This window comes from Phycodurus eques, chromosome 5, assembly GCF_024500275.1.
Source record: "Phycodurus eques isolate BA_2022a chromosome 5, UOR_Pequ_1.1, whole genome shotgun sequence".
NCBI lineage: Eukaryota > Metazoa > Chordata > Actinopteri > Syngnathiformes > Syngnathidae > Phycodurus > Phycodurus eques.
In genome coordinates, this window is record NC_084529.1 from 14052256 (window position 1) to 14075067 (window position 22812).

The window sequence follows — 22812 nt, forward strand, 5'->3', positions numbered from 1 at the left end:
ATGTGAAGATGTCGTTTTCACAAAAACCTGTGGGAAAACGCACAAACTACTAAAGCCTATTGAGAAGGACTCGGCGAGTAAGAAAAATCGAGACCCCCCCCCGAAAATGTTTTTTTTCTTTTTTTTTTGGGTCACCTTTTTCATGCCTTTTGTGTTTGCATGTCTTGATTTATTTTTTTAGTTTGTTTGTTTGTTTGTTTTTGTATGAAAAGCGCTTACAAATAAAGTTTGATTTGATTTTCTTTTAGTGTTTTGGCATTCGGGTTTCATCATCACTTTCACTTTCAGTTTTTGGTTTCGGGCAAGAATTTTCATTTCGGTGCATCGAGTAAATGATAGATATTACAAAATAAATGTCCCCCCAAAAATTCTCATTTACTAAGGGCGAACTGAATAAATATGCTATTACAAAGTGCAAACACAAATTGCAACTTAATGGAAGCAAATACAGTTAATGCATAAAACGCAATAACATTAGGCCGTAAGCACCGAGTTTTCATTTGAAAATTCCTATAAATTTTCAAGGATGAGTACGTCTCCGTTGTTCTGCTTGACCATTGGTCAGTCATGCATAGTCGCAAACTGCAAAGAACTCAGCAGTAGTGAATTCCCTCTCAATTTACTTTGGCATTTTTTTTACTGCACCGTTTTTTTACGATGGGGGTCTGTGGCTCAGTCGGTAGAGCACGTCGTGCAGTGATCGAAGGGTCACTGGTGCGTATCCCGGCTACGACTGTCCGCATTTCCAAGTGTTCTTGGGCAAGACAATGAACCCCAATTTGCTCCCAATGGGCCTGGCAGTGCCTTGCACAGCAGCAGTTGCCCATTGGTGTATGAATGTGTGTGTGAGTGGGTGAATGTGAGGATTTTTAAAGCACTTTGGGCACTGGATGGTGTAGATAAAGCGCAATATAAGTGCAGTCCATTTACCATTTTGCGGTCAGGCTAGCCGAAAAGTTGAAGTCAAGACAGCCGCTACAACGATTGTTAATAATGTTGTACTGTGACACGCCGCTCTTAAAAATCTTAATATTTTAATACATTGTACATTAATCCCATTTTAAGATATTATTTTGAAGTTGGCCATTGAGCGCACCCTTAATAAAGCCTTAACCATACCTTTTTCACCTGCTACAAATGAAGCACTTTTCATATGCAGCAGTCCCCATATTTTAAATGTAAAAAAAAATCGCAGACGATATTGTATGCTTCATCATTCAGTATTTGAATATTTTAACACTAGTCTTGATTTTTTATGTGTGCAGAAAGCTTTTTTTACCCGACTATTTGGACCTTTTTGTGTTGCTCTCCGCAAATTTCTTTCATGCTGACAACAAGAGAGCTCACCAAATGGATACTTTTTTGAAAATCGATGAAGTGCAGCGGGCAGTATTTTAGCATGGCCTTTCATTTAGACTCAACCAGTACTGATTGATTGACAATGTCCAGTAGACTGTGGAGAGAGTAGTAAAAGGCACACATTGTATTTAGATTAGCTCTTAACAGTATCTTGAATCAGTGGTGACAGCAAGCATAAAAAGTCACTCATTACACTCCACAAGAACCTATTCTGTCTCAGGGTAGGGCTTCAATTACAGTGAGCCACAACACAGCATACATTGTTATTCTTTACTTTCCGTCAGTCTGATGAACATGTTTTGTTAATGTGCTGCAACATCATCGAAAAGGACTTGTTTCACCCACATTTCAGATCGAGGAGGGCAGTCGCAATGTGCGCCTGGGAACTCTCATTGCTGTTATGGCGGAGGAAGGACAAGACTGGACACAGGTGGAGATTCCCCCTCCATCCGCACCTCCACCTGCTATACATGAAACCATTGCCTCTGTTGTGCCCCCTGCTTTTTCTTCACCACCTTCTCCACCCAAAATAGTCCCAGCAGGATTGTAAGTGCCACCTAATGATCTATTGTTGGGATTTGTTTAGATTATGTATGTGATTATACACTGTGATTGGCTGGCAACCAGTTCAGGGTGTATCCCGCCTCCAGCCCAACATCAGCTGGGATTGACGCGAGCAAACCCGCGACCCTAGTGAGGATAAGCGGTTCAGAGAATCAAGGATGTCATTAAGTAAAAAACAAACAACCTAACCGTTCCCAGCCCACTTTCTATTTTTTTGACTAAATATAATAAATTACAATCACTGTGCGAGGGCAATTGTATTGTATTATTACACTGCCAAAATAATTATATGACTTATTAGTTGTTAGATAGTATTGGCAATTCAGTTTTCCTCTCATAAAACAGCATACACTTTCTTAAGATGAATCTAGCATTGAATGCTATGCATGCTGAATTTCAGAAACCCTGTCTACCCTTGTTTACGCAATAGAAACCCTAGGGGAGGGTACAGGACCTGCCATAGAGCAAACAGTGTGTATTTGTTATGCAAACATTTTGCGGTGAGCCAGTTGACATTTGGAAGTCTGCATGAACTTGGTTGAAAATGGATTCAAAATAAAACTATGCTCAGATGTTTTAGATGTACAATTACAGTACAGGAACAATAGTATTGTCTTGGGTTGCAAAACCATAGGAGGCTTGAATTCAAGGTAAAATTTGAATAAACATTGCGAAGGCCATAAAATAAAGATTTTTTGAAGTCTAAGAATAACTTGTCTTCATGGCTCGTTGTCCTTCAGGTTACGACTAAGCCCAGCAGCAAGGCGCATCCTGGACACTCATGGCATTGATCCAAAACTGGCCACACCTTCTGGACCTCGAGGACTAATCACTAAGGAGTAGGTTTGAGATTAAAAGTTTTCTCTAATACCTTTTACATTTTTGGTCTATTTGTCAAATATGTTATGGTCTAAATCAGATCAACCTAATGAGTTCATAACAGTATCAGCAGTCATTTACTTTTATTCATTTCATTTAATGTACTGACATGGAGTTGGTTACCTATGTTGTGGGTTTGGGCGCATGCAGGTTTTTTTAGGTGTTCAGTGTAGGCATGACAATATCAGATTTTAACATAAAAATGTAACAGTATATGTCCCATAAGTTGCGCTAGTTGAATTTAAAAAAAAAAAAAAAAAAACATTCATCAAAATAGTCTCATTACAGGGCTGGGTCTGTATCAAAAGGCCGAAACGCGTCTGCGTCCGGATCTGGACCAGAGTCAGCCTGTTCATTACCCTTGTATTTACATATTTACCTCATCCAAGACATGTTGCATTAATTTCGTAAGAATTAAGCTATAGTTCTGCTAAAAATTTTTTTTAAAATAACAGAAAATAGTGTGCAACCACATGATTTCATGTGGCTTTCAAAGTAGGGTGTTATTGGTTTTGGCAATTGGAGGTAAAAAATAATTTATAGAATTGGGGGAAAAACGTGCAGCTTGTTCATACTGAGATGTGTAAATTGGTGAACTGATGAAATGCAACATAAAAAGATAAGGCATTAGAGCCAGGCAAGCTTCCCATTCCAATGAAGGTGCAAAAATTGTTACAATTAAAACCTTAAAGGCCCTGTAAAGTCATTTTTGTGATTTGTTTGTGAATATATTAAATATGTTTGACGATGTAGTCCCCTCCAAAAGTATTGGAACGGCAAGCTCAATTCCTTTTTTTTTTTTTTTTTTTTTTTTGGGTTTCAGATCTAAAGATGAATATGAGACAAAGGTTCATCTTTTATATCATGGTATTTATATCTAGATGTGTTAAACAACTCAGGACATAGAACCTTTTGTTTGAACCCACCCACATTTCAAGTGAGCAAAGTTACTGGAAAAGACATTATTAAATTAACTTAAAGTGAATAACATTTAATATTTGGTGACATAACCCTTACTTGCAATAACTGTATCAAGCCTGCGCCCCATTGACTTCACCGGACTGTTGTATTATTTATTTGAAATTCTTTTCCAGGCCTTTACTGCAGCCTCTTTCAGTTATTGTTTGTTTCGGGGTTTTCCCCCTTCAATCTCCTCTTCAGGCGGTAAAATACAGGCTCTGTTGGGTTAAGGTCCGGTGATTGACTTGGCCAGTCTAAGACCTTCCACTTTTTCCCTGATGAAGTCCTTTTTTGTGTTGGCAGTGTGTTTTTGGTCATTGTCTTATTGCATGATGAAGGTTCTCCTGATTAGTTTGGATGCATTTTTCTGTAAATTGCCAGACCAAATGGCTTTGTAGAGTTCAGAATTCATTCTGCTGCTACCATCATGAGTTACAAAGGTGATTCTTCTTCTTCTTCTACATCATCAATAAAGACTATTGAGCCCATTCCAGAAGCAGCCATGCAAGCCCAGGCCATGACATTACCTCCACCATGCTACACAGATAAGCTTGTGTGTTTTGGATCATCAGCTGATCCTTTCTTTCTCAATACTTTGGGCTTTCCATCACTTTGGTAGAGGTTAATCTTGGTCTCATCAGTCCATAAAACGTTTTGTGGCTCATCTCTGTACTTCTTTGCAAAATCCAATCTGGCCTTGCGATTCTTTTTGCTGATGAGTGGTTTGAATCTTGCGGGATGGCCTGTATATTGCTTCTCTCAAAGTCTTCTTCGACAGTGTATTGTGATACCTTCACCCCTGCCCTGTGGAGGTTGGCAGTGATGTCACTGACTGTTGTGTTTAGGTGTTTCTTCACAGCACTCACAGTGTTTCTGTCATCAACGTCTGTTGATACCCTTGACCGACATGTTCGATGCCTGTTCCTCAGTACACCAGTAGTTTCTTTCTTTTTTAGGACATTCCAAATTGTTGTATTGGCTATGCTCAGTGTACTGTTTGTGCAATAGCTCTGATTGATTTTCCCTATTATCTCAGCTTCAAAATGGTTTGCTTTTCTCCCATAGACAACTCTCTGGTCTTCATATTTACTTAACAGAAAATTAAGTTTTCAAAGGTGAAACCCAAAGCCAAAAACAACACTATCTAATGTTTAAGCAATCAATCTAAAAGGAAATACCCGAGCAACTAGAAACACTCATCAGTCACATGTTCCAATACTTTTGCTCAATTGAAAAGTGGGTGGGTTCAAACAAAAGGTGCTGTGTCCTGAGTTGTTTAACACATGTAGATGTAAATACCATGAAATAAAAGCTGTAATTCTGAACTTTTGTCTCATATTAATCTTTTGATCTGAAACCCAAATGTCTTCACTATGCAACAAAAACAAAGAAATTTACATTGCCGTTCCAATACTTTTGGAGGGGACTTTAAGTGCGGAAAATGTGCAAATACTTTTTTTGTACGCAGTTGCTTAGATATAGCGTTAAATAGTTTTTCACTATCACAGTTGGATAGATTGTTTTGGGTGATGTTAAAAACATTTAATAATGCACTTGGTTTGGGTTTACATTCTGGTCATCCTCCACGGTATAAGTACTTAGCGGCGTCATTTCATCAATGGCTCTCCGTCGTAATTGTGAGTTAAATAGTACCCATTTCTACCACTATAGCTTGCAGTGAGCTGTCAAGCTATGCCTAAAACCAGAAAAAAACTAGTGTTATGCCACACGCGGCGCCTGGAACAATGCAATGGTGAATTGCCTTGCTCCACTACGATTTGGCCACCTACTAGCGGCTAGTATCCGCTCTGAGCCTGGCAGACCGTCGGCCCGGCCTTGGGTCTGTCCAATACTCCATCGCCTCAGTTCATTCACTGCGCCTAGATGCACACAACAGAGACACTCTAGGGAACGTTAACTGTTTGATACTGCGTGAGCTAATGAGCTAGTCACCAAGCGAGTTAACGAGCTAGCTAGACTGGTGACAGGGTTGTTTAATACCTCAGCACTGCATTATTAGAACTCTCACTTGTGTTCTAGGCAGGACACGCCCCACACCAATATGATTGGTTCCTGTTTCGCGGGAAGGGAAGGCCACACAGATCTAACAAGATAACCATTTCAAATATGTATTACATTTGTACAAAAAAAAACAATCAAGTATGTTATGGTTAGGGTCAGTGGGATTCATAATAGCAGCGTCAGAAGTCACATACTTATTTTCTGAAATAAGTATGCAGTGTCCTACTGGGATGCAGCAGCCAATCATATTGCAGCGGCCAGTGTCCTGCAGCCAACCATATTGTAGCAGGAATTCCTGATAACTCCTAATTTCTAACAACGCGCCAGTGTTGTTGTATGTGTGTCCCAACATAACAGAGACAGGTAAGGAAAAGTTACCTATTTATTAAACACAGTGACTTTATTCAGTCTGTAGTTGACTACAGACACTGCAGCACATATTGTGCGAATGAACGTATTTGATTGACAAGTGAAGGTCGAGTAGGGCGTTTCCAGCACATTCAGCGGACACGACCACACCATCCGACAGCTTGGAGGTGGGCTCTATTTTTCATGATTTAGGAACCTTATTTCTTTATTTATTTATTTTTGCTGGGGTTTTTTTCTCCTTTTTTTCTCCAATTTTTTTCTCAGGCTTATTTACGATGTTCTTATCTGTGCTGTGTCAAATTCACAAGACCTTTTTTTGGTCTCTTTTTACCCTTTTTAATATTGTACTCACCTTCACAGAGTCTTTCAGACTTGACTGTCAATGTGTTTCAGAATTTGTTATTTTTCAAACCTAAAATATCTTACCAGTTTATCTGGAGGGAATTTCCAAGTTCTCTAAATCTTTCCACAAGTAAATACTCATATCAGTAAGGAAACAAGGTGCTAGTGTGCTACAAGAAATGTAAGAATGCAGGAATAAAGGAGTGGGGAAAATAGCTATGGGGCCCAGACTGCATGGTGAGGTCAGAGGCAGGTGATCCAGACAAAAGGTTGGATGCATGTGGGTATGATGACCCTAGTGCACTGAATTGGAGCTGGAAAGGAACTCTACAAATACAGTAGGTGCACCTGATTCATGCCTGCCTTTGTGTACTGTAGTATAGTATATCATAGTGCTGTAAATATCTAGACCATCACCAATAGTTGAATTAATGATATCAAAAACAAATAATTTCAACAACTCTTTGGTTGTTACATGCAAAATAATTCTACCATAAAAACTCATATACAGTAGTTCAGCATGCCACTAATAATAAAACATGTTGATTGCCCTATATGTGTAAGTAAGCTTCTTGAATGTGGTAGGTGATTTTTAGTTATTTTTTTCTGTGTATTCCTAATGACTCGTAATGATTATAATAATAACATAAGGAAAGTAAGAAGGGTGCACAAAAATACTCCACCTCTTGAGGAAGGAGACCAGCCTCTCTCGAACAACTTGTTGGTATTTTATATTTGTCTGCCACGCGACTTGAACCGTCATCCTCCGGTTCCCATTTCTAATATTATTGGTATATTTCGGCAGAGATGCATTAAATCTTTTGAAGATGTCTCCGGGGCCAAAGACGACACTCATGACTGCCCCACCTTGTCTGAGCCCTGCTCCGACCCCAGCAGCTATTCCACCACCACCAGGCAACAGACCCAACATACCTCCTCTTTCTGTACCAGGAAAGCCAGACGCACCGGTAGGTTTTACATTAGCTTATACAACATATTAACATGGCTCTCCCGCTTTAAGGTCAAAGGTCCGTGTCGCTCTTGCCATATGTCATGCTCCTTTCTAATAATAGTATACCCGGGTCATGGGTCATACTGTAGATATGGCATTGTTCATTATGAAATTCATTCAGTTTATTGATTGATTCTGATTTCACCAATTTGCGGTTGGATATTTATTTGGGATACAGATGCTACAAGTTACATTCCAGAAGGCTGCTTGTATCATGAAATCTTTGAAAGTCGGTATTTTGCGCCCTCGCGGTGGACTCGTCACTCCCTTGACCGGGGCTTTGCCGCCTCCTGTGCCAGGAAGTTGGCCTCCTTCGGTATGCTGGATATGGAACTTCCCCAAGCCACTGCCTCCCCTGTAGACGCCCGTCCGCCTTTGCTCACATAACTGGGGCTTCACCGCTCTCGGAATATGCCAGCTTTCCACGCACTCACGTGCACGACAGCTGGAAACAAGGATTTTGTCACATAAAAACTCAAAAGAAATGTTATGAACAGCTAGAGCACAAGCTACCGCATGTTACCAAACAAACTCTGTGGGGATAGCACAGCTTGGATTTGGCGGAGTAGAACTTTTAGCTAACACAGCTGTTAGTTGTCTGTATGTTCGTCACTCAAATATTCCTAAATTGAGTGGTGTCCCTCTATCCGTCAGTGTCAGACAGGTTCGACTTGGTTTGAATATCCATTTTGCTGTTTTATTTCAAAACATACACAGTAAAGGCTTCTTTATACTTGCGTGGGCGACGACTGCACTGACGTTACTGCGGCTATCCCTTGCGCAGTTTTCCTTTATACTGGAGCGTAACCCACGCGCCCTGTTTTGAAAATGTGCTGCAGTTCTCCAAGTCGGGGGTGTCGCTATGGCTGGTATTGGCGAGGACACCACAGGATGGAGTATCCTCTGCATTTTATGGCCATTTCCGGTAGCTGTTTTTACTTTCTGGAACAACAACAATGACGACCATGGAATAGTGCCCGCTAGAACAAATGGACCTAGATGACCAGATGATGCATTGCAAAATCGATCAAGAAGGCGGTGGCATAGGTGGTATGTGCGGCCACTAAATGAAAGTCGGGTTAGTGGGATTGAGGAACCAAGGGGAAAGCTTAGTACGTCATCACAGCATGTGATTTAAACGGAACAATCACGAGAGATAATCTCTGCGGCATTCTTCCTGCGGCGACAATTTGCGCCATGTGCGCCACAAATGTCACAAAGGGGCCGGTCACGTGATGCAATGCGGGAGTTGTCGCCCGTGCGAGTGCGGGAGTATAAAGAGGCCTTAACTCTTTGTTAAACATGGCCTTTTTATATTATGTAGTGGGTCTGTAAGTAACCCAAATCAATGCCTCTGTTCAGACCTACCATACATTTTCTGAAACACGGTTGTCAATTACTTTGTTAACCTGGTCCATGTTCTGATTGATGGCAGTTGGGTGGTGTCATCAGTATGAGAGGGCAATCATTCTTGTTCTTGTCGCCTGATTTCCCTATTGACTCTCTCACACTGCTGTTTTCCATGGGTTCAGTAATTCACTGTGTCTTGCCTTCTGCAATCTTATTCCTCAGGGCACTTTCACAGAGCTTCCAGCCTCAAATGTTCGCCGCGTGATTGCTCAAAGACTAACGCAGTCAAAAACCACCATTCCCCATGCTTACGCCTCTGTTGACTGTGACATGGCTGCAGTCATGAACCTTCGAAAAGATTTAGCCAAAGGTAAGCAATACGCTTGTGTGTACAATTATGCATGTCACCTATTTATAGCTTGAGTTGACTATCATATTTGTATTGACGGTATAAATTGTTATCCTTGAAGATGAGAACTTAAAGGGTTTCACATCAGAATCAGAAACATCTTTATTTGCCAAGTATGTCCAACAAAACACACAAGGAATTTGTCTCCGGTAGTTGGAGCTGCTCTCGTACGACAACAGACAATTGACAGAGAACACTTTTGAGACATAAAGACATTGAGAAAAACAGACACTGAACAATAAAAGGTAGCTAGTTATCTGGTAATGCTGGTACAATTATTATTATTATTATTTTTTAAATTGTGCAAAAAGAGTCCTATCACTTAGAGCAGTTTGAATGACTAATTTCGCAATAGTCCGGTGCAATGACCATTGTGCAAAGGGCGCCGAGATTTCAAGGAGTGTATGCAGTTTAAAGTGACGAGTAGTGCGATAATCTGGGACAATGTTGATTGTGCAAATGTTGCAGATACTCCTCAGTCAGGGGCAGATGCAAATGAGGCAGATGCTGCTCTGGCATGAGTGCCCAGTATTGGTCAACAACAGATATGCAAATAGTGCAGCGTGGCGAGACTACTACAGTGAGTGCACGAGTAGTATATAATTGGCCCGACAGAAATGTGACAACAAACTCAGACAAAATAACCACATGACCACTCATTTAACAAAGAGGACAGTGTAGCACTGAAAGAAACACTGGCACATAACTGCTCAGTCACAATAGTTAGAACTCTCATTCAACACACCACACTCAAACATATTTTGCCAATTATACAGATGAAAGGTGCTTGTCAGACTGATTGAAATTAATTTGGCTGTATTTCATCCCTCTTATTGTATAGCATAGCATTAACAAGAGTTCTTAATCAAAATATGAGAAAGCTAAGCAAAGCAAATTTATTTAAATATCACACTTCATACACAAGGTAACTCAATGTGCTTTACATGATTAAAAGCATTTAAAAACAAAGAAAAAAAAACACTTGTAAAAGCTATATAAAGCTAAAGTGCTAAATAATTTGAAAATCATCACACACTGAAACTTCCTGTTTGTGTTTGTTGATCTGTTCTTAAATTAGTTGGCCACTTTTCCCCTTTTTTTAATCTTGATAATTGGAGACCAACACCATTGTGACTCAAATGACTCACGTGACCAAAACCATACCTTTTTTGTCACTTAGCAGAGTCTCATGTTCACAAGAAAAATGAATGAACTGTCTCACAAAATGTCAACTACAAAGCATCAAATCTGTTTACACACTTACTTGATGAATGAATGAATTGAATGCCAAAACTAAAGTCTTGAAAATCGTAATATGATGATGAAATCCAAACATAAACAAAAACATTTGGATTGTAATGTTTTGTTCTTCAGATGCTAAATTATCAGTTGCTTCTCGTCATCAAATAAGGGATTTCTTTAGGACTTGTTTTAAAAAGGCATCCAATCCTATGCAGGTCACATACAAAAGGACAGATAATACGCATGAAGCCCAACAAAATCCAAAAACAATGAAGTATGAAATCTCGAAATAAAGTCTGTACTCTGGAAGTAAAGGCACAGGTGCAGAAAAGGAAGATTAAACTAGCTTAATTTAGTGACATTAATATCGTTGAAAATAACAGGAGCAATTGGTAATGAAGAGTGCACTTGAAAAGCATTAGAATCTTCAAATGAATGCACTCGGAAAGTTGTATTTTATTGTCAATATTTAGGCACACACGCAACCTATGCCTGATCAAGCAGAACAGTCATGCAGATTAATATATGTATACTTTTCTTTGTGGGGTGTGTATGTTTACATGAAACACGTTTTTTTTATTGTTTGCTGTTTTTAACCAAAGAACCAAACAAGAAAACATGCTGACTTCAAGAATCTTCATAAAAATATAAATAGATTCAAATTAGTTTTTTTTCCCCCAGAATGGCTGTTGAATGAATTAATCCTTTCTTACAAAGCATGTGTTGATTTTCAACCAGAAAACATTTGTCTGTTACTGTTGCCAAATGTTCTTAAAATATAATCTGTGCTGATTTACAGATTTGGGAGTTTGTCATTTTCCTATTACAAAACATGTAAAATGTGTTACCTGCTGTCAAGCAATGAATACATCTCCTGTTCTCAATCACTAAGGAAATGCAAGGCCCATTCCAGACACATTAGCAAGGGTTCTGTGTGTACTGAGAGATTGTCTCTCCGGTTGTTTTTGTGGACTGTCTTTATTCAGGATCGTGCAATTTCACGCTTAGTTTGGTCATCATGCTGCACACAGCATTCATAACAGTCTGTGACTGCACTCATGGGCTCCATTGGCTGCAAATGCAGTCCAAATCCTCGCCTACTGGTGTCACACATTGGTTTAGGGAATGGAGCAGATTCAGATCTTTAGGATATGAATTTACTGCTAGAGTTTGTTTTGTATCTGTGCCTTATGTCATGTCTTTTTGACAATAGTTCCCTTTGTCAGTTTCTTGTACTCTAGCCAACGAGAGTTATACCCATAGAGCTTAGGCAGCCCCTCACCAGCTGCCTGGCTATCATTGTGTTACATTGAAATGACTCACAGGTGTCTTTGTCTTTTCAGACCTGATCAAGGTTTCTGTTAATGATTTCATTATCAAGGCAGCTGCTGTTACGCTTAAAGTAAGTATTGCTCAGTGATTTCAGTCGCTCTTAATGCTGTTTAGCTCCTAACCTTGTCCTTTTCAGTTTGTTGAGCCTCTTGTGTATAGTGTGGATCATAAAGACTGTAAATGCAATGCTTCTGCAAAAATTTAACTAATTGGTGAGAGAACACAAACAAGAAACATTTGTTTTGACAGAGATTATGTTGACATTACAAAAAGAAAACCTCAAGCAATTTAATAATGGTCCAATGTAATGTTTGAGGAAACTGAAGTACCCACAAAAAAAACCCACACAAGCATGGGGAGAACATGCAAACTACACACAGGAAGGCCGCAGCCTGGATTCGAACCCCTATCTTCAGAACTACAGTGGGCTAAAAAAGTATTTAGTCAGCCACCAACTGTGCAACTTCTCACACTTAAAAAGATGAGAGAGGCATGTAATTTTCATCATAGGTATATCACTTCATCACTTATGAAAGACAAAATGAGAAAGAAAATATCCATAAAATCACATCTGATTTTTAAAGAACTTATAAGAAAATTAGGGTGGAAAATAAGTATTTGGTCACCTACAAACAAGCAAGATTTCTGGTTCTTACAGACCTGTAACTTCTTTAAGAGGCTCCTCTGTCCTCCACTCATTACCTGTATTAATGGCACCTGTTTGAACTCGTTATCAGTATAACAGACACCTGACCACAACCTCAAACAGTCACACTCCAAACTCCACTATGGCCAAGACCAAGGAGCTAGTTCATACATGCAAATCAGTCGCCTTTTTCGCTATTTTGAAGTCAAAATAGGCCATTTACGTAAATCGTACAGATCCGATCAGTTAGTAATATATGAAGCTTTTATTTTGAAGTTGGCCCTCACAGCACGTTGGGAGCGATGCAGGTAGGAAAGTGGTTCCGCCTCAGCACCGGGCCCGTTCAGACGGAGCAGAATCCCTCCACAGAAACACCTCTAGGGAATTGGTCCACCTTAGGTCTTCTCCCAGTTGGTTGGTGCAGAAGCTGTACTGCAACGGCCTCAGATTCGGTCATCGTTACATAACCCCCTCTCCGAGCAGGATAGCAAGGGAGAGGAGCAAGAAGAACCTTTATTTATGTGTTAACACAACATCCCAACTTCATTGGAATTGGGGTTGTAGATTGTTGTAAGAGATCTGGATATGATTACACAGATCACTGGTCAGTCAGTTATGCTTAAATTAGCATGATTCAGGGGATCATCATCTCACTTGAATCCAATTAAAAATGTTTCCTTCCTTGAAATTGTAAAGTTTAACAAATAGTTAATTCGCTCAGTCCCAGAACTGCAAAACGTTTTGGACACCAGCAAATACATTTTTGTCTAAAAGGCGATAAAACACCTCTGGGTGCTGCATCAGAAGAATGATAATCAAAATTGTTCCTCTGTTCTTGTTCGGACTTCCAATGAAATAATTCCATTCCAATCCAGAGACAATTGTCACTAGATTTGAGGATTAAAGCTGTAAACCACATTAGGCTCAACACTCACAAATTCGAGATCTAGTTCTCCATTTAACTATCTGCAAAAGCATCTTCTATTTCAACCTGTTGGATTGATAAATGTATCAACACTTTTTCAATTACCGCTTTTAGACTGTTTACAGAAGACCATTTTTAATTGAAAAAGATAAATATTGCGCTGTTTTGGCAATTCATGTGTATTACAACAGCCTTTTTGGAGTCTGAAATTGCTGACATTTGAAAGCAGGTCTCTCAGGGAAGGGAAGGGCATGGGTTTGCATGTTAAGTGTTCTGGCTGGGAATGCACACACATCACAATCAAAACAGCAATGATGAAACACAGCGATGTAGTAGTGTTTGATGCTTCTCCAACATGTGTGCTACAACTACAGTATAAGGCCATATTCACCTGGGCTTGCACAATTCTTATCTACGCCTATTCTCCCGTCCAAACGTCTGACACACCCACTGCATGTAAGATTGGAATTAACAATGAAACAAGAGGCATGGTAATCCTGGAAACATTTACTTTTCTTGAGACTTGTGAATGTAATTTAACTCCATACAAAAGATAAAGCACACTATAAATGTGAAAATGCCTTGTGGAGCGCATGCATTGTGTAGTCAGCCTGTCAGGACATGGACAGCTCCAGCATTACTTACACTTTAAAAGAGCACGTATCAGAATACTGTGCCTGTGACTGAATGCATGTTTGGAGATCCACCAATAGAGAAACGAGGTGTGCCTAATGTGCTATTAATTAGCTTGATTCTTTAACGAGCTTAAGCACTGCAAAGGCACAGGGGTGGTTTGTCTGGATGGAGACCTACGCCTCTAAAAGAATGACACGGTCCAGACGAAGTTGTTGAATACATTCAACATGCATGAGCCCCAGGATGTCCAAATGTGGCCGACATGCACAATCGCGTTCCCTTGCGCCGTTGTTCTGCTCTCCTTTTCTCCCATTTGTTCTCTAATAAATAGACTTAAATTTGAAGGCTTCAAGTCAATATAAACGTGTACGCCAACTGCATGAGACTGTGATTAAAAAAGAAGAAACAGTTTAAATACATTTGATATCTTTTTGGATGTCTCTTTTACAATATTATTAGTATGTGTGGCATTAATTGTCAAGTTTACAGTATTTGTATAGCCGTGAATTAGAAAAGAGTCTCAAAGGGCTTCACAGGCCCACAGTTGTCAATGATTGACGACATCCCCCAATCGGGCAAGGAAAAACTCAAAACCCCATTTGGGGAATCTATTCTAATCTGTAGATCTTTCGATGTTTGCCTGATGTCCTCCAGTTCAAGCCTGATCGTTTTTGTATTCATTTAATTACAGCCAGATTAGAAAAATCTGGGTTGACAGACAAGTTGATTGCCATTGTTGTGACACTGCTCGTGACTTTCTGATGGTAGGAGCTACCAGATGTGAACGTGACCTGGTCAGATGATGGACCCCAAGCACTTGACTCTATTCACATTTCAATTGCTGTTGCAACTGACAAAGGCCTCATTACCCCCATCATCAGAGACGCTGCAAACAAAGGTGTTCAGGAGATCTCAACTAATGCAAAGGTAAAAGTCTGAATTTGAATCACTGCTTTGTAAACTTTTTATAGTCACTGAGGTATTGTTGCTTCTGCATTAATCTTGCAGTATTTGTATGGTTTTGTACGGTGTTCTTGGCTCACATGTCGTGCCAATGGGATATTTGGCCATGTGCAGTTGAAAATGCCATTTCCGATTCTCCATTTAGATTTGTTGACAATTATTTTTATCTTTTTTGTTTTATTTTATTTTTGCCTGTGTCTGGTCTTCTCATCTTACAAATGGAAGCCAAATAAGTCAGTGCTCAGTTTTTTATCTTGGTGACAGACCAAAGCCTGGTCAATAACTTATAAACACAAACAATACTCAATTGTTAAGAAACATTTCGGAAAATCTTTCTCTTTAAGATTTCATACAAAAGTGTAACAATCAATAACTGAGTGTTAACAATACTGTTCACAGATCTAGAAATGCATTCAATTCCATCCATAGTCAAGTTACATGGCTGTAGAGCTGTGCATTATATCCTTATGTTAAAATGTCAGAATGTCTTTCACAATCTCCCCATCACCCCGTTGCTTATAGGGTCCCTTTTGCTAATAGGGTCCTTCAAAATATATGTGCATATTTGTAAACACGTATGTAAACACGAGCCTTGATAATTAACATTTTAAATTTTCCACAATTTAAAATAAAAAATTAACTGTCTAAAAGCGTGGCTCGGCTGGTCGATCTGTAAGAGTAATCCCGCACCCCCTCCATTTCGCTCAAGCTCTTTTCTCATGTGGAGCTGTACAGGTAAATCAAGGCAACCTCAACAAAATGTTTTCAGCTTGCAAGCACATATCCTGGGACAAAAGTTTCCAACCTGTCATTAAATGACTGCTTTTGCAATGTATATAGCTGCACCCTGTCTTTGACAATGTTCAGTCTGATTTACTCCGTGATTGCCTTTTTTCTCATACCTAAGACAATGGGGAAATGATTCTTAACGGGAATTAAACTTTTGCTTTTTTCCAAAATAGTTGCTAACATGGTTGGAAAATTAGCGAAATATAGCGACAAATATGTGCAAGCAGTTCACATCAGGCGCTTTAAACTCCAGAAGCTGCAACAACAAAACAACTAAAGATTTTTAAATGATCCTGCATGCCAGTAAACTTACTTTTCAGTTTTTGTACTAACAGTATTTAATGAAAGCTGAAATATTTGTTCAACGGTCAATATAAATTTCAAGTCATGAAATCATCTCAAAACAAAAAAACAAAGAATAATTCGTCCCCATGTTCTTCCACTAGAGACAATTGACAATCCCACAGCCACACTCTTTAACGTATTGTGTTTTCTCCAAGGTTACTCCACTCAGTCACGCTCTGCCATAAAACCCTGGCCACAGTAATGTGTTCGTTTTGTTTTCCAGACGCCTCATCTTCCCCTCAGGGTTATGTCAGTTCCCTTTCCTCGTTTTATTAAGGGCATAAGCTGATGGTTTCCATTTGTCTCAAGGCTGCTATTGGACAGTTGTCATTTTTCAAACACCATCTTTGTGGTAAATTTTTTAGTGGGTATCTAAAACAAGTTTTGTGTTATGGTTGTTTAATTGGTCATATAATGACAATTGGGTATTCTGAAGCAACATTCCAGCTATGGTCATTATTTAGTCTTCTTCCATATTATTGTTTAGAACTTCTTACACCAGGTACCATCCAAAAGATATTTAGTGCTCCAAGTACCACCGTGATGGCCAACATTAAAATACAGTAGCGGAGTAGGCCTAAGTGCCCCCCCCCCTCCCAAAAAAAAAATTAAGCAGAGGTTTTATTCCTAAAAATATATTTAGTTTCTGCAAGCACTGTAACATTACGCTGTTTGAATAGTAACATTACTCTCAAACAGTGGTTCTCAAACTTTTTTCAAACAGCTGTACTTAATATTGAAGAATCATTTATCTTTTAAACATTTAAACATGCTGTATATGCATAGCTTCAAGTAAAAAGTCTCACAGTATCCAGAACTTCAATGCCTGCTTTCTGAAAAAGGTGGACAAGGGAACACACGCAAGAGAAGCCTTTCTCACACAGATGCACAAAAAAAACATTGTTTGAATTTACTTAATTCCCACACATACATCAGTTGCATATGATTAAAATGTGTTAAACTTACATATTTTTGAGGAAACCACATTACCACATTTTAATCATCTGCAATCAAAAATTAAGTACTTTTTTTCAGTGTAGGTGGTGTAGATTGACTGCTTGCAATGCGTTTTGTTATGAGATGACGTTTGAGATGCAATGGTTTCATGCATTCATTGCATTTGGCCACTTATCACATACTGGAGATTGGAATCTTACTCTCTCCCGTGCCAAATAAACCCAAATTCTATATAGTTAGAGTAATATTTTATTTCTCACTTGTTGCACCATTCGTTGGCTGCTGCTTAGCGGGGGTTTCATTGGTACGCCCACAGAAGTCACAGTTGTTTATGTAGCGCTGCCTTCGTTGGGATGAAGAAACCAGGACAAGCAGTGAGCTATCAACTAACTCTTTATTTCAAAACAAATTATTAGTGTCGGTCGTAATCCTACCAAAATATGATTAAACTAGTACTGTACCAGTTCTGAGGTGCGGGGTTCGATCCCCGGCCCAGCCTGTGTGGAGTTTGCATGTTCTCCCCGTGCCTGCATGGGTTTTCTCCGGGCACTCCGGTTTCCTCCCACATCCCAAAAACATGCATTAATTGGAGACTCTAAATTGCCCGTAGGTGTGACTGTGAGTGTGACTGGTTGTTTGTTTGTATGAAACAGCAATGTCTCTTGTGTGAGGCCACAGCCAATCACAACCTGCCTGAATGGATGTGTGCGGGGACTCTCGAAGCATCATGGGAGCGAGGACTCACGTGACTCGTAGCTGCGCTTCCTATGCATTTGAACAGGAAATATGAAAATTCAGCTATTTTAATGAAAATAATTAAAAAAGAAAATCAATGTAAAGCACGGACCATAAAACTAAAAGGGAACAATTTAATGTAATCATAAGGTTTTTTTTACTCTTCACATGCAGTGGAAAGATAAGACCACCAGGGGGAAGTGAGGCTTTGCCTCACTTGCCTACCCTGACGGCACGTCACTGGGTGTACGTACCACACTTTGAGAATCACTGTTCTAGAAAATCTGCCCAAATGACTTGAAGAGTGTTATTACACGACTATTGTTATTTTTTTATTGATTGTTTTAAGTGTACAGTTTGTACTTTGTGATGCACGTCCAATACCACTGTCTGACAACTAGTTTAACTAGTAAAAATGACAAATAATGTATGCTTCATAGGCATTGGCCCAGAAGGCTCGAGATGGAAAACTTTTACCTGAAGAGTACCAGGGAGGCTCATTCAGGTAAAACAAAGAAAACTATGTGACATTATCAACCTGTTTTTCTGTGTGTCTAATCTTACTTTTTATGCAGTCATCATTATCAATTCTGAACCAAATTTTGAATTGGGCCACATGGGCCATCAACTCATCAATTGCAAAAAATTGGGAGGGGAGGCTTTTCGAGTCGTTAGAATTAACGGCGTCATTTGGTCTTAAATTGGGTTTCTGTGTCAGCTGGGAGCATTGAATACCTATGGAAATTAAATGCTCTTTGTCCTCTTAAGAGGTGTGTGCACCCTCTGGTCAACACTCTCATTAAGGCAAAGAGGGAACTTATACTCGCTGTGGAGGCCGATGTGTCCAGATAACAGTCATAATATTTAAAATGATTTGTAAAACTTGAATCTTTATTGAATACTAACAATAAAGAGTATTCATACACATAGCTTTACAGAAATATTGTTTGCTGTGTTAACCCTTAATGAGCTTATCTATTTTCCCAAGAATATAGCCATATGTTAAGTTCGTTTTTTTGGGTATTTTTTTAATACCTGGATCTACATTTGGTGTACTTATCCATCCATCCATCCACTTTCTACCGCTTATCCGAGGTCGGGTCGCGGGGGCAGTACCTCCAGCAGGGACGCCCAGACTTTCCTCTTCCCAGCCACCTCATCCAGCCCTTCCGGGGGGATCCTGAGGCGCTCCCAGGGCAGCCGAAAGACGCAGTCCCTCCAGCGTGTCCTGGGTCGTCTCCGGGGTCTCCTCCAGGTGTGACGTGCCTGGAACACCTCACCAGATGCCCCAGCCACCTCATCTGGCTCCTCTCGATGTGGAAGAGCAGCGGCTCTTCTCTGAGATCCTCCCGGATGACCGAGCTTCTCACCCTATCTCTAAGGGAGAGCCCGGACACCCTGCTAAGGAAACTCATTTCGGCCACTTGTATCCGGGATCTTGTTCTTTCGGTCACGACCCATAGCTCGTGACCATAGGTGAGGGTAGGAACGTAGATCGACCGGTAAATTGAGAGCTTTGCCTTTCGGCTTAGCTCCTTCTTTACCACAACGGACCGATACAAAGTCTGCATCACTGCAGACGCTGCACCGATCCGCCTGTCGATCTCCCGTTCCATTCTTCCCTCACACGTAAACAAGACCCCAAGATACTTGAACTCCTCCACTTGGGGCAGAATCTCATCCCCGACCTGGAGAGGGCACGCCACCCTTTTCCGACTGAGGACCATGGTCTCAGATTTGGAGGTACTGATTCTCATCTCAGCCGCTTCACACTCGGCTGCGAACTGCTCCAGTGAGAGTTGGAGATCACAACTTGATGAAGCCAACAGAACCACATCATCTGCAAAAAGCAGAGATGCAATACTGAGGCCACCAAACCGGACAACCTCTCCACCTCGGCTGCGCCTTGAAATTCTGTCCATAAAAGTTATGAACAGAATCGGTGACAAAGGGCAGCCTTGGCGGAGTCCAACCCTCACCGGGAATGAGTCAGACTTGCTACTGAATATGCGGACCAAACTCTGACTCCGGTCGTACAGGGACCGAACAGCCCGTATCAGGGGGTTCGGTACCCCATACTCCCGAAGCACCCCCCACAGGACTCCCTGAGGGACACGGTCGAACACCTTCTCCAAGTCCACAAAACACATGTAGTCTGGTTGCGGCAAACTCCCCTGAACCCTCGAGGACCCTGCCGAGGGTGTAGAGCTGGTCCACTGTTTCACGGCCAGGACGAAAATCACACTGCTCCTCCTGGATCTGAGATTCGACTTCCCAATGGACCCTCCTCTCCAGCACCCCTGAATCGACATTACCAGGGAGGCTGGCGAGTGTTGATACCACTGTAGTTGGAACACACCCTCTGGTCCCCCTTCTTAAAAAGGGGGACCACCACCCCAGTCTGCCAATCCAGAGGCACTGTCCCCGATGTCCACGCGATGTTGCAGAGGCGTGTCAACCAGGACAGCCCCACAACATCCAGAGCCTTTAGGAACTCCGGGCAAATCTCATCCACCCCCGGGGCCTTGCCACCGAGGAGCTTTTTAACCACCTCAGTGACCTCAACCCCAGAGATAGGAGAGCCCGCCTCAGAGAACCCAGACTCTGCTTCCTCATTGGAAGGCGTGTCGGTGGAATTAAGGAGGTCTTCCCCACCGAGTCGAGGTCAGCAGCGCCCCATCCCCACTATACACAGTGTTGGTGGTGCGCTGCTTTCCTCTCCTGAGACGCCGGATAGTGGACCAAAATTTCCTCGTAGCCGTCCAGAAGTCTTTCTCTATGGCCTCACCGAACTTTTTGCTTTAGCGACCACCAAAGATGCATTCCGCTTGGCCAGCCGGTACCCATCAGCTGCCTCAGGAGTCCCACAAGCCAAAAAGGCCCAATAGGACTCCTTCTTCAGCTTGACAGCATCCCTCATCATTGGTGTCCACCAACGGGTTCGGGGCCGCCACAATTGAAACATTTGGTAGTTATTTCTCACTACTGACTTCTGTTAAGAGAGTTAAGAGTGTATGTACAATGTTACCCCGCTATTTGCGGGAGATAGAGACCAAGCCCTCCCGCGAATAGTTAAAGTCCGCCATTAATTGCCCCCCTTAAAAACATTTATAATCAGGGCTTAACTTTTTTTCAGTCACTGTGGTTTCCCAGAGTTACAAGCCACTCAAAATTTTACATAGCCACGAAAGAATACATTAGTCAACGGGGGGGAACTGATTGAAGTTTATCTTAATCAAAATACATTCTTCAAACAAAGATTTATTTTGATAATCGACGAGTCACTGATTATTTTTCCCATTTAGTCGACTAATCGGGTCATATGTAAATTGAAGCTTATCGCAACAGCAAGCCGCTGCTCTTTGTATAACCATCATTAGCTTCCACCTTGCAGCCAGGAAGGTATTTGCAAACTATAAATAAAGACATTTCAGATAATACTACATTCAACTTTTAATAAACTTTGCAGCTCTCACCAGCATTCCTGACATGTTTTATGATGTTTGTATATGAAAGTGGAAATGTAAATGAAGACAATACTCTGGCCTTTAACATTTTTAGCTGTAAATGTTTAGTACACTTTAAAGTGGAACCAAAAAAAAAAAAATTGCCGACTGTTTTGATTCTCTGTGATTGGCTGGCAACCAGTTCAGGGTGTACCCCGCCTCCTGCCCGATGACAGCTGGGATAGGCTCCAGCACGCCCGCGACCCGAGTGAGGAGAAGCGGCTCAGAAAATGGATGGATGGATGGATGTTTTGATTCTGATCGAAGTTTTCCCGGTTGAAAAACATTTGTCAATGGGGGAGATTACGTTATTGTTGTCCACAACCATGCATTACTATTTTCCTCATAGATTTGTATAATTATTTGTGCTTTTTAAAACTTTCTTGAAACCCATTTTTATTCCTCAACATGAGACTGTCCTTGGTTTAGTATTTAATTGTTTTTAACTTTGTTTTTAAATTTTATTTTGTTTTGTGTTCAATTTTTTGGGTTTTCTTTAAAGTTGCATTTATAGCTTGTTTCTTTTTCTCCAAGTTATATGTTGACTGTCTCTTCTATTTCTCCATATCCTACACTTCCATCAGTATATCCAACCTGGGGATGTTTGGCATCAGTGGCTTCAGTGCTGTGATCAACCCTCCGCAAGCTTGCATCCTCGCCATCGGGACCCCCAGAGCTGAATTAAGTCTACGTGACGACAACCAGACCCTGCGCACCCAACAGCTGATGACCGTCACCTTGTCAAGTGACGGGCGGCTTGTCGATGATGAGCTGGCCTCAAGATTTCTTGAAAGATTCCGCGCCAACCTCGAGGAACCTCAGCGCATGGCGTTAGCCTGAAATATCCAGAACACTAATTAGAGATCAAGCAAAGCCTCCCCTCTGCCTCATCACTCCTTACAAAGTGTAAGGAGGTGCAGGGTCACATTGTGGTCTTTGGCAGGCACCAGTCTTTGTCAAATTGACCTGTCAGTTATTTAGGAATATTTCCAACTGCCAATTTGCATAGAAAGGCCCATTCTACATGTTGGATGTTCCTTCATCACACCATGTTTGTGTACACATATTTAAAGCTGTCTGTTCGATTATGTCTGTACACTGTCAAAATCTATAAGCATAACACAAATAGCACTGTAAACATCATTTAAACTTCTTTGTAATATTTATTACACTCACTTGAGGTATTTCCCATTACATTCAGAATTCAATAATTTAATGTTAAGAAAAGAAACGTAATTATCAAGGTAACTAATCGCACAGTCCCTCATGCAAACAGATTGCAATCAGTTTTAAGTGAGAGCCTCTAAAATTCAAATAAAAAGTTTGTTGATTTGACCATTATTATATTTTGGGGACTCATTTCATCATGTTGGTCCACAAAGTCAGTCCACCATGTCAGTTTAGCACACTGACGGTGAAACCACGTGTTTTAATTAAAATACAAAGCGAGTGCATCAAGGAGAAGAACTT

The 22812-nt window shown here is 40.8% G+C and overlaps 1 protein-coding gene across 2 annotated transcripts in view; it reads left to right on the plus strand.

Moving 5' to 3' along the window:
• The window catches only part of pdhx (pyruvate dehydrogenase complex component X), a 42571-nt gene extending 19883 nt beyond the window's left edge, over positions 1–22688 (plus strand). For both annotated transcript variants that reach the window (XM_061677602.1, XM_061677601.1), the window contains exons 4-11: positions 1712–1905; positions 2664–2762; positions 7301–7463; positions 9080–9227; positions 11852–11910; positions 14816–14974; positions 18277–18341; positions 21927–22688. In XM_061677602.1, coding sequence (XP_061533586.1) covers positions 1712–1905; positions 2664–2762; positions 7301–7463; positions 9080–9227; positions 11852–11910; positions 14816–14974; positions 18277–18341; positions 21927–22182 — 1143 coding nt within the window. In that variant the 3' untranslated portion in view covers positions 22183–22688. The remainder of the gene's footprint in view (positions 1–1711; positions 1906–2663; positions 2763–7300; positions 7464–9079; positions 9228–11851; positions 11911–14815; positions 14975–18276; positions 18342–21926) is intronic.
• Positions 22689–22812: the final 124 nt, after the last annotated feature.